General features: G+C 41.7%; 1 protein-coding gene across 3 annotated transcripts in view; it reads left to right on the top strand.

Annotated features, from left to right (window-relative positions):
- The window catches only part of ECPAS (Ecm29 proteasome adaptor and scaffold), a 65,294-nt gene that overhangs the window by 26,416 nt on the left and 26,659 nt on the right, over nucleotides 1-12,219 (top strand). For all 3 annotated transcript variants that reach the window (XM_074568942.1, XM_074568943.1, XM_074568944.1), the window contains 8 exons: nucleotides 640-763; nucleotides 3,818-3,898; nucleotides 4,658-4,886; nucleotides 5,419-5,510; nucleotides 7,201-7,335; nucleotides 9,414-9,579; nucleotides 9,999-10,171; nucleotides 10,660-10,761. In XM_074568942.1, coding sequence (XP_074425043.1) covers nucleotides 640-763; nucleotides 3,818-3,898; nucleotides 4,658-4,886; nucleotides 5,419-5,510; nucleotides 7,201-7,335; nucleotides 9,414-9,579; nucleotides 9,999-10,171; nucleotides 10,660-10,761 — 1,102 coding nt within the window. The remainder of the gene's footprint in view (nucleotides 1-639; nucleotides 764-3,817; nucleotides 3,899-4,657; nucleotides 4,887-5,418; nucleotides 5,511-7,200; nucleotides 7,336-9,413; nucleotides 9,580-9,998; nucleotides 10,172-10,659; nucleotides 10,762-12,219) is intronic.

The following is a 12,219-nucleotide window of genomic DNA, read 5'->3' as shown; positions in this document are numbered from 1 at the left end:
AAGAATCAGGAACATGCACTTGTGAGAGTTGCCACTCTCTGATGAAGAGCAGTTGGCTGATTAAATTACAGTAATAATTTCATTTGCAGTTTTCTATTACTGCAATTTGTGGTGGGGGTTTTTGTGCAACTTATTTTAATTGCTCGATTTTTGGTGTGAGTAGCTATTGTTAACTAAGGAAAACTAAACAGATCAATTGCAAAAAACCATGCTGTCATTGCAGTATCAGCAGTGTTTCAGGAGTTGATCTTCTGTTAAGCAGGTAGCAATAAACCTACTTTGTAGGTGTCAGTTGAAGCTTGACTATAGGAAGTGATGGGGAGGACGAGCGTGTGGGAAAACAAGAACCAGGAACTGATGGGTGGTGAACACTTGCAGGATGTAAAAGGAGCAGAAGTGGGGTGATCCAGACTGTTTTGCAGAGGCCACTCATAACTATCTTTTTTTCTTCCCCCTCTCTAAAATAAGCAAATCGTTAAATGTTCTAATGCAAGCTTTTTTCCCCCTTCCTTTCAAAAAAAAACACTTCTCATTTAAAAACTTCTCGTTCTCCCCCAGCTTCCCAAGATATCTTAGCGCTCATTAAAGGCCATTTGTTCTGGGCAAATAATGTCTGTTTCTCATCTTTTCTTCTGAAAGGCGGGAGGAGGTACACGGAGAAGCGCAGCGGGTGCTGAGAACATTTCCTGGTAAAAATGAAAAGGAGAGTTCTGGGAAGCAGATGCCTTCCTTCCCTGAAATGGTCCATTACATTCAAGACAAGGTACAGTGCTTCTGTCCCAGTAAATGACAAATACATGCCTGATGGTCAGGCATATAGTAAGTGTGGTCTTCCCTTCCCTGTATTCCTCTCCCTCACCTCCCCCGGGGAATAAAGTTAGTTAAAATCATGGTGAAGACCCCACATAGTATTGCATTACCAAGATTAGCACTCATTGTTACCTTCTGCTGGCAATAATTGCAGGAGATCCAAGTGTTAAGGAGGCAGATCCTTTAACAAAGGAATTATTCTGCTTTGATGCTGTTTGTGCAGAAAATGTGTGGAGTGAGGAATCCAGTGTTCAAAGGTGATAATCCACCATGTTTCACAAACATAGTTTGCTCACCAGCACATTATTGAAGGGTCAGGAAGGTCACTCTGTGGTTGGGCTAGTGAAAAATAATACTTTACATAAAACAGAAAAAAGATTTCAGGCTATGAAAGGAGATACTGGACCAAGCGAAGAAGTCTGGTTTGTTGACTTAGAGTCTTAATTATTCACCTTCATTGAAATCTGGAAATAATGGCCATGTAAATAACCTATCATGACTTTAGTGGAACATGCCAAAAACTGTACCACTGAGTTTACCCTTACTGTTTGCACTGAGAGATCATCTGAAGAAATGTTAAAATCTTGTTCGTATTACACACTTATGTGTGTAGCAGCTGTACTAGGCTTATAAGGTATAAAGATGATGTGGAAGGTCACTGACAATACTTTTTTACCCTCTGATGGTCTACATTTTTTAAAAATGTCACAAATATATAATGTTGGAGCACATCTGGTTTGCAAGAGACCTGTGACAGCAGAACTCTTATACCTGAGATATTTCTTGTGAAGTCACAGAATCACAGAATGACAGGGGTTGGAAGGGACCTCTGGAGGTCATCTTCCAACCCCCTGCCAGAGCAGGGTCACCCAGAGCAGGTTGCACAGGAACGTGTCCAGGCGGGTTTTGAATGTCTTCAGAGACGGAGACTCCACCACCTCTCTGGGCAGCCTGTGCCAGTGCTCTGCCACCCTCAAAGGAAAGAAGTTTTTGCTCATGTTGAGATGGAATTTCCTGTGTTCCAGTTTGTGCCCGTTGCCCCTTGCATCACTGAAAAGAATGTGGTGCCATTCTCTTGACACTTGCCGTTCAGATGTTGATAAGCATTGATGAGGTCCCCTCTCAGTCTTCTCTTCTCCAGGCTAAACAGACCCTGTTGCATTAGAACAACAGTATACAACAGAAATGTTCTGTACTGTGCTGGTGTTGTACTCTCCTGGTGTACTCTGCTAGTATATGAAGTATTTGAAGCTTTATGAAAAAACTTGCTTTAGTCCAAAGTAGTGGTTATTCAAATAGATACAAAAAAAATAACAAACCAAGATCAAGTTTCAGATAACACTGTTAAATACCCGTCCCCTTGTAGTTAATTTTAAAATTTTCCTTGACTTCTGTAGTGTCATTAAATAACTATGGATTGGCCTAGTTTATTCACTACTGAGAAAAGCAAGATTCCCTCACTCCTGGGTGAATTTAAAAAACATTTTTTGAGGACTCTTCAGATCTTAATAAGGCGTATTAAAAAAACCTTGAGGTACTTTTCTTTGATTAGTTATCTTGAAGTGTGAATTTTCATGTATCTTGAATAATCTGCGAGTGTTGGAGATGTTGAAGAAGTTTTTATGCATTGCTTGGCACAGCAGGCCAAGATGCAAAATGGGTTTCCTGCATGAGTTAGCATGATCCTTCCCTCCCCCTGAAAGAAAGTGTATGTGAAAGAGTAGGACATGATCTGCTAGGTATGGTTGGGAACCCATTCTTCAAGGGAGTTGTCTTATGGTTCACTAATTCAGGTTTTCACTGATGGTTCTGGATGTCATTGAAGTTCCAGTGCAGCAAAAGATCTAAGCACACTAAGAGATCATAGAATTACAGAATCATAGAATGGTTTGGGTTGGAAGGGACCTTACAGATCATCTTGTATCATCCCCGCTGCCATGGGCAGGGACACCTCCCACTAGACCAGGCTGCTCAAACCCCATCCAGCCTGGCCTGGAACACCTCCAGGGATGGGGCATCCACAGCTTCTCTGGGCAACCTGTTCCAGTGCCTCACCCCCCCGACAGGAAAGAATTTCTTCCTAATATTTAATCTAAATCTTCCCTCTTTCGTTTAAAATCGTTACTCCTCCTCCTATCACTACACTCCCTCATAAAGATTCCCTCCCCATCTTTCCTGTAGGCCCCCTTTAGGTACTGGAAGGGCTGTTATAAACTCCCCTCGGATCCTTCTCTTCTCCTGGCTGAACAACCCCAACTCTCTCAGCCTTTCTTCACAGGAGAAGATCTCAGGATCTGTTGACTTCTGTGCAGCTGCCTTGTGTGTTTATTCAGAAGCAAGGCTGCCGTGCTGAATCCAGCCCTAGCACTGATGTGCGTATCACCTAAAGAATATGGACGTGCTTTGCTGCGTTTGCAGTGGCTGTTACTGGAAACCTCCTGTTCAGGTGTTTTTCTGCTGGAATATTCCTGCTTGTCAAAGCTAACATTTTCACGGAAAGGACTTGCCCACTTGCTGCAGCAGCCTTCTGCCTCACAGGTAGCAGGGCCTGGGAGCCTCCCTGGGTGTCCAGGTCCCAGCGCTGGGGACGCCTGGCTGCTCTGCAGCCTCTCCAGACAGAGTTGAGGTCTCCAAGCGTCCTGGCTCCCCGTCAGCTGGGCTGCCTCAGAGTTTGCAAGTTTATGAGGTGTTTTGTTTTTAAATTCTAAAGCACTTCTTTTTTTCCTGAGGGGAAGAAAGAATGTTGTCCTCCTCCAGCCTCCCCTGCCGTTTCCTCTCATGAATTCAGAGTTTCCACTTTCTGAGTTGATAGGGATGTAAAGTTGATGGACCTAAACTGTACTATTACCAAGTGCACTGTGCCTTTTTTGTTATAGAACTGTTGTACGTTTTCAGTTGCAAAGTGGAGGATAAACATAGTTGCATCAGCAAAATTTCATCGACCTTTCCAACATCTCTGCGGCTCATGGGTCTCAATGTTCAGCTCTTAATATACTCTGTTGTTTAGGCCTGTCACCGAATGAAAACTCCGGCTAAATATATGACTGGAACTGCAGCGTTGCCTTTCAATCCTGCCACATTTGGAGAGGTAATTGCCTGAACTTACTTCCTCAGATATGTATACCAATATTTATTTAGAGCACAGTGTAAGAAGCTAGCAGTTACCATAAATCACCCTACGTTCTAACATTCCTCTTTTAAACAGATGTTAGGATTAACTCTCTTTCCTTTATCTGTCTGTCCTTAAATGGCAGTCTGAACAGGATTTTCAAGGGGGGTGGGAGGACTGTTCCCAAGAGGGCTGCTCCGCTGCTTTCTGCAGCATACCTAGTGTAACAGCTTCTCGGAGGGAGAAACTGGCAGTCCTGTGCAGAAGTCCTGTTATTCTCCTCGAGGCTGTTCTGTTCACAGCAGATTCCCTGGCTTCAGCGATCTGTAGACACAAAGCTCAGATGGGATGCAAGGTCTGTATTAGCCATGCGTTGGGTTGCATTTGTACACATGCCAAATTGCTGTAGGGTACAGGCTGAACTGCCTGCAAGGACGTTGCATCAGCTGGTGATAAACCAAAAGTCTCTGTATGATTTAATCTTTCGAGAGTGATGCAGGCACTGCAGGGTTGTCTGCTTACACAGGTGTATTGTAGGAACTGGTCCCAAGATTTGTCCCACTTTATGTTTGTTCCTGTCTCCATGCTGACTCTTCTGTCTATATTTGATTAAAGAAGGAAACATTTGTTTTGGTTACATTAAGTACAGCATATTCCTTGCTCTTTTATTTTGTCTTCTCCATGGTTTTCCAAGTGCTCGTGCACTCAGTATCCTGTGTTCTTCTCTTCTCTACTTAGATAGTGCTGTACCTGCGGATGTGTCTTGCTCACAGTGCAGGTGTGGTGCCAACCTCACAGAGCTTGGCAGATATGCAAGATCATGCTCCAGCCATTGGACGTTATGTAAGAAACCTCCTGTCTGGCAACCACATAACTTTCTCTTCCTCCTCCTCTTCAAAAAGTGCAGAAACCAACCCTGTACATATATATATTGGCCTTCTTCAGCAGCTGCTAGCTGGTGTTGGAGGTAAGCAGCTGTGTGCAGCATCATCTTGAAAAAAAAAAAATCTTCTCTTATTAGAAATGAGTTGCCAGCTCAGTGCTTTGAACTTGGCTGCAGCAATCACAGATTTGCAACACGAACTGCAAACTCTTCAGCTGAAGCTTGTTCTCTTCTGTGCTGCTGTGTAGGTAGGAGAAAGCGGGAGAGTAAAATTGCAGCATCAGTTGACATAATGCTTTAAAATTCTGAGGCTTTCTCACCGGTGAACGTTGTGTCTTCCTCACTCTTGATAATAACGTGTCTGTGATGAGTGTAGTCTTAAAGCACTTGAAAGCCTTCAGAACAAATTACTACTAGAATGTTTTTTGCTATTAGTTTCCCTAGTATTTCTGAGAAATACTATACCCTATTATTCTGTATTGTTTGTTATCCCTAGTGAATTGCAAATGAATGCTTTGAAATGCCTGATACTTCTTAAGCTCTTTTTGTCACTGATTGTTAGATTGTTGTAAATACTGCAATTGTTTAATAACCCGATTCTTTAATTACTCTTTAGGTTTGCCAGTCATGTATTGTCTTCTAGAAGTTGTTTCAGTGTATCCAGAAAAACTAGCCACCAGATTTGTAGACAAAATGGATTGGATAAAGGTATGTGGTGGAGGGGGCTTGGCATTAAAATCTGGCATTTTCCCATGGTGGAATGGAGTATTATTTCCAAGCGTGAACTTAATTTGAAATCTGGTGTTTCTACTTACAGTCAGCACTTCACGAGATGTTATATGTAGCAGGGTAGGGAAAATTATTTTTTGATTCTTTGCTGTTTCTGATTTTGTGCATTGACCTACGTGTTCTGGGTAATGTATGTCATTGATCCTGTTGGTATAGTCAGTTTTTCCCCTTGATCAGAAAGTCCATTAAGCAGCAAAAGAAAACTGAAAATGAAAATCTGCATATTTTTGAAGGAATTGTTTAACAATGAGAATGTTCCAGTGGGAAGATATGAGTTGCTTCTCAGAAAATGAGAGGAATTAGGTCCCTAATTGTGTTAGAGCCCTTCCTGTGGAGTTTTTTTATGTTTTTTATTAGCCCCAAACAAACAAAAAAACAGATAAATTGGAGACTGCTTGGGAATACGCCAAAGAGAATTCTGCTTTCCCTATATTCTTTTCTCAGGCAACTTTCTGCTTTTTCATGATTTGCTAAGCTCTTACAGGTTGCTTTCGCTTTCATTGGGGGCATCTGGCAGAAAAAAATACTTGGTCAAGTTAAGAAAAAATTAGAATGTGTTGTAATAATTTCTCGTGCTGGTATCTATGCTGCATTGTACTGTATACAGTTTACCACATCTCATTTAAGTGCAGGCATGAACCTCAAAGGAGACAACTTAAAAACACTCCTTTTCAGTATTGCTCGTTTGCAGGAAAGCCTTCTTTTTCTTTGGCCCGGTGTCCATTTGCAAAATTTAGCTTCTAGGGGTAGTAACCAATACTAAATAGTTTTAGAAATACTGTTGTAAATCATCCTTTGTGTGATTTCACTTTGCCAAATGGAAGGAACAGGTCCAGGGGTTTGTTGGAAGTCAGCTACGTGATCTGATCTAAGTTTTGAGTTGAAGTTAGAGTTATGTTTCATGAGCCTGACAGATCTCGTTTCTTGTTTGTTTGCTTGGCTCATTTTTGCTTTCTTGGTGGTGGCACAAGCCATTCAAAGCTTCGGGTATGAATTTTTCACATGAGTATGTTTCATATACGTTAATGGCAGAGGTAACATAACGTCTTAACAAATGTCTTGAGGCTTCCCAAATTCAACTTTTTAATCATTTAGATAATACAAGATCTGTAATACAAAGTGGATTAATTTGCATTGAGAGCTGTGATTTCTTGGGCACTTGGGTTTTTTTGTCACCATTGCATGTAACAGGTTTAACCCCTTGAGGTTTTTTTCCCTCTGCTTAATGGAAAATGGAAGCCTCCAGTAGCTCAGGAGGAATGTTATCTTTAGGGGTTTTTTTAGCTCAGTATGGATACAAAATGTGGAAGTTCTTCTCTGAAGACAAAATTCAGCCAAGCATTCAGTCTGTGGGTTTAATGCAGAAATGGCGGATAGCCCTCTTGTGGCTAGTTGTAATACAAACGATGGGCATGTAATGAATGTTTTGCTGAATTGACTGCTTTGTTTCTTACTAAGTGATAACACTGTCAGTTTAAAGAGTGGTTTCTGAGTTAAGTACTATTTATGTAGCTGCTTGACAGTTCTGCTTGTATATTGAAGCTCCGTATGAACAGACTGTATAAGAAGCTGCTTCCATATTTTATGTTTCTTTTTAAAACTCCTGCAGAGCCTGATGAACACGAACAAAGAAGAAATGCGTGAGCTTGCAGCCCTGTTTTATTCTGTAGTGCTGTCTACCATGTCTGGAGATGAGCTTAAGGCCTCCTTGGAGCAGCTGATCAAGATGACAAAAGACAACCATGTAACTACCTTCCTTTGTCTGATGCTTCTTGTTTTTTCTCGTGTCGTGTAACTGATAGGAAATCTGAATCACAGTGTGTCCAGGATGTATTAGCCTTAATCTGAGTGTAAAATTAACGAGATGATTTGCAGTTGGATGGTGAGAAGGGATTTTTGTTGTAGGTAAGTGCAACAGATCTTTAAATAAGTTAATCCCCGGTGCTGTTGTTAAGGTCAGTAGGAGGCTTTCCCAGAGGCACTTCCCAAGCAAAGCCAGCAGTTAACCAGTTTTAGCCACATAAATATTCCTCATCCCATTGAGTGGTAATGGATCACACTACCTACCTTGAACAGTTTACCAGTTCCTTATTTGTGAGTGACTACAGCTACCTGCAGAACTAAGAGAATGTTTAACTCGTTAAATGTTTAACTTCCCCTCCTCTCCTGAGCCATAGCAGCCTCCTGCCTCCCCATCACCTCAGGGTAATGTCCCGCCAGCAGCCTTTGCCGTGTGAGGAGCAGCTTCTTCCCTCCTGCCCCACACGAAGCCATATCGCTGCAGTGGGTTTGCCTGCCTTCCCTCCTCTGTCAGCTCCTTCCCATTATCCTTATCTCTGCATTTTGCCACCACGAGCATGCAGAAGGAGTCCTGAAAACAAATTGGGCAGGTATCCACGCTGGTTGGTGTGTCTTGACTCCCCAAAGGGAGGCAAAGTGGTAGCATTTTTAGGTTATATTTCCCTGAGACGTTTTTACATATGTCTCTGAAGGACTTGATGGGCCACCATTTTACATTGCACGTAGCAGGCTCAGAGGCTGACAAGAAGTGCTGATTACTATGTGCAATAATTAGCAAACACAATTTCTTTTGAATCTGTGAGCCAAAGCCGTGTCATTGCTCAGTTTTATGTAGGATGCAACTTCTGTGGTCACGAAGGCAGCACTGATAGGTCCCAGCCCCCTGCCACTGCTTTCTGCCCCAGTCACCCATGAAGTCAAGGCCTTTTGCAGAACCTGGCTGAAAATGGGAGAAATGTGAGCCACAAAACACAAAAAAGCAGGGCTTTCCCATGCATTTTTGAGTTTGAGTCAGTTAGAGCTCTGCTTTTCTGCGAATGTACAAAGCCAGTTGAATCAGTGCAGCTAGGGGTGGTGGACATCTCTGGTGGCTCAGCAAGGACCACAGCGTGAAGTGGGGAGCAGGGAACGACCCATCTTCAGCTGGCTTTGCCGCTGTGAGACCACAACAAGAAGCAGCCCCAGCTGTCGAGGCTAGGTTGAGGATCCCATCCTGGCAGCAGAGTTGCACTGATGCAAGTTTTTGCAGAGCTGTGGTAAAAAACAGATACGTGAACTAATCTGAGTTTAAGCCCCTGCCCCCTTCTTTTTTTTTCTTTTAATTAAGGTAGCATTTAAGTCACACAGACTTTTTTCTACACAAAATCTTTTTGTTAGAATTCACCTGTGGGAATGAGCACTGTCATTAGATAGTCTTGGCCCCAGATCAGCATTCGAGAAATTAATGTTCTTGACATTTAATTGTAATAATTAGTTTTCACAGTCTGTAGCCTACTGAACTGTGTAGAGGCACTGCCCTCAGTGTTTGTAGGCCAAGTGTGTTCTTATTCTTAGCAATGCAAATATAGAGTAATTCCTTTTTACTGCGTTTTACCAAAGAGAACATTTTGTCCCCTTAATCTGAGTATGTCCAGTTTTTAAGTCGAGACGGCATAGTATTATCTGATTTCACTTATTTCTTAAGTCTGTACTTACAAATCAGATTAGTTAGACTTTTGTTAATTTTATTTTTTTCCCTAGCTACCAAGGGGTAGACTTTAGGAATGTGAGTGCTGGTGACAAATTCTTAATCTGTCCTCCTAAGCCTCTTTGAACTTTAGTTAATTTGTTTTAAAGGACTCCATCCATCAGAGAGTGCTAGCAATATCAAACTCTATGTTCTTGCATTATGTGTTAGAACTCTGCGTTCTTCAGGGTGCCTTCTCATCTGGCTTGTCCATATGTGCTTTTGTATCAGTGCTTTGTGCAAAGTATTACTTACTTGGAAAATGAGAATTTCTGCACTGTTGGTATTGTCTGTAGAGCCCGGAGGTCCAACATGGATCCTTGTTGGCTTTGGGATTTACAGTAGGAAGGTACTTGGCCAAAGGGAAAATCAGAACAATGGAGCTACATGACATAGAACAGCCAAACACTGCAGTGATGCCGGAACAAGAACAGCTCATAAAGTCGACGACAGAGACAATAGGTAAACTTCCTGCCTAAGGCTGTGCTGCATGTAACAGTTGTTTTTTCAGCCACCCCAGGCTGAGGACTTTTCTAAGATAATTCACCCTGTAGATACTGTAATCCTGAGTTCACTTTCTGTGATAGAATTTCCAGCCTGTAAAAATGTCATCTGACTAGATGCATGGACTTAACCCTTTTCAACAAGAATTAGGTGGGCTCTTGGCTCATAGACCAATATCGCACAATTAAGAGCGGTGCCACTGCCTGGCCTCCTCTCAGTGTCTCCTTTCACTTTGATTTTGTTCTAGCGTAACACTCCCTACCAGCTGTAGAGGAGATAAACGCTTTGCTTCTTACGTGGTTAAAATATGGGCCTGCCTGCCCACTGCTCAATAACAGTACAAAATCCAAGTCATCCTGTTTTGCTTTTTTCTCTAGGTTCTTTCCTGGACAGCACTTCTCCCTTCCTTGTGGTGGCTGCTTGTACGGCTCTTGGGGAGATTGGCAGGAATGGCCCCTTGCCAATCCCCAGTGAAGGAACAGGATTTACAAAGCTGCAACTTGTTGAAAATTTATTGGCCCGAATCCCTTCCAGCAAGGAAACAAATAAGGCAAGATTTTGTAGTGTTGTTATGATTCCTGCTTTGGAATGCTCTGTCCTGTGGAATGCCAGGTTTATGTAGTATCTGCCAAACTCAGCCTCGTTTTTTAGAGGAATTAGGCTTATCATTTGCTTTAGTGAGTTAGAATTAGGCTAAGGGTTTTTCCAGTGTTGTCTAGCAGTTGACTGCTTGTGCTTTCTGTGGTCATAAGTAGGAGCTTAAGGGATGAAAACTAAGAATGGTCATAACTTTAATTCAAGAAAAATGGGAGTATCTTCTTTTACCTGGAAATAATCCTCAAAGGTAACAGGACATTTGTTTTGATCTGTGTTTTGGAAGAGAGGTGCACTGATTGATCTACTAAGTCATTTGCATGTCTAACTTCTGGTACCTTAAGTGAAACTTCAGCAAGGGTGAGAAAGAATGGGTTTACAGTGTATCTTCTGGACTTACAGGAAGGTTATGTGATGGTGTTGGTTTTTTTGTTTTTATTTTAGATGAAGGAACGAGCAATACAAACATTAGGTTACTTCCCAGTGGGAGATGAAGATTTTCCCCACCAAAAGCTACTGTTGCAGGGTTTAATGGATTCTGTGGAGGTGAGGCACTATCAGTGTATTATTATTCTTTATACTGCAATGAGTATTTCTATTTGAATGGTTTTTTGTATACTCTAGAGCCAAGTTGACAAGGGGAGCTGTCTTTTTGTAATAGTGCCTCTGGGTTTTATAAAACTGTGTTGATATAGAGAGCAGAGGTAAGTTTTGGGCTTGTAAAGTGTTATATGCCGCAGTTTAAAAACTTGCCAGTCGAGGTCTCTGAGACAAATATGTGTTCCCCTTCAGGAGGAATATCTGTATGTGTAAAATCTCAAGAGCTTGTAGTAATGAAGCCATAGGTTTGTATTTGGCCTTCAAAAGTACCCTAAAAGTAGATAACATAAATATACTTTCTTTTTCATCTGAGCTACATCATAGCTTACTTGAAGTAGAAGCTTTGCTTCTGGGAATATATGTATCTATTGTCAGTCTAAGCGCATCAGTGTAGTACACTGCATATTTTCACAGTACTTCAGGGCTGCTATACATACTGCAATATGCCAGACAGCAAAACTAAATAGTCAAGGAGCTTTTTTAGTGTTCTTCATTTACAGCTTGTTTTCTTCCTTGTTCATACTGACATAGGATTCAGCATTGTAGAAGCAGCTATTGAGTATCACACAGGCTGGCTTTGCTGAGTCGTCCGATCTGATGTGATCAAACAAGCAACAGTGAGAACACTGTGTACGCAAACATAAAATTATGTTTCTAAGTGCTCTGTTTATCTCCTGTAGCTGCTTAGGGACATTAATTACAGATTCCTTTATAAAATGTGTACTTGAAAAAAAAAACAATTTACCTTAGATTGCAGGAAGCTAAGGGCTTACTTCTCCAAATGCCCGAGCATTTTGTGCTTCCAGAGAGTAAGGAAAGCAATCTAGAAGGTACTCAGCAGGTGTGGAAATCAGTTCTTATAACTCAAGATTCATCACAAATCTGCACATTCTGTTCCTGAGGGCTTAACGAATAGTGGAAAGAGGACAGAGAAGCAAAGCAAAGTGTTGTCTGAATTATTGTAATGTGAAAAACAAATCTGTGCATCTCTTAGAGATGATCAACTTCTGGATGGAATTGCAGCAGAATCTTTTACTACTGCATATTATAACAAAGCCACAGTAATTTTTGTTAATGACTGGCAGTCTTGTTCTAACTTTGTTTTATTTCATCGTCTCTCTCCAGTTCTTTCTGTTCACTAGGTTGAACTTTTGCAGAGACTAGCAAATGCTTTGTAGGAGGCACGCTTATAAAAATAAGTATGGAAATTTTAACTCGTAGCATTCCTTTTGGAGAGTTTGACATTGGCTCGGTTTCCATCAATATCAGTGCGTCTGAGGTGCCACCTCAGAGCCAGAAGCTCACCAAAAGAATGATCTTATTGCAAATTGGTGCTGAGAACTGGCATTGGGAGAGAGGCTGTGGTTTTGCGGAGTAGGTGCCAGCAGTTTTGGTATGTGTTTA

The sequence above is a fragment of the Larus michahellis genome, chromosome Z, assembly GCF_964199755.1.
Source record: "Larus michahellis chromosome Z, bLarMic1.1, whole genome shotgun sequence".
Lineage (NCBI taxonomy): Eukaryota > Metazoa > Chordata > Aves > Charadriiformes > Laridae > Larus > Larus michahellis.
The sequence above is the reverse complement of the archived record's forward strand: the minus strand, read 5'-3'. Positions and strand labels throughout refer to the sequence as shown.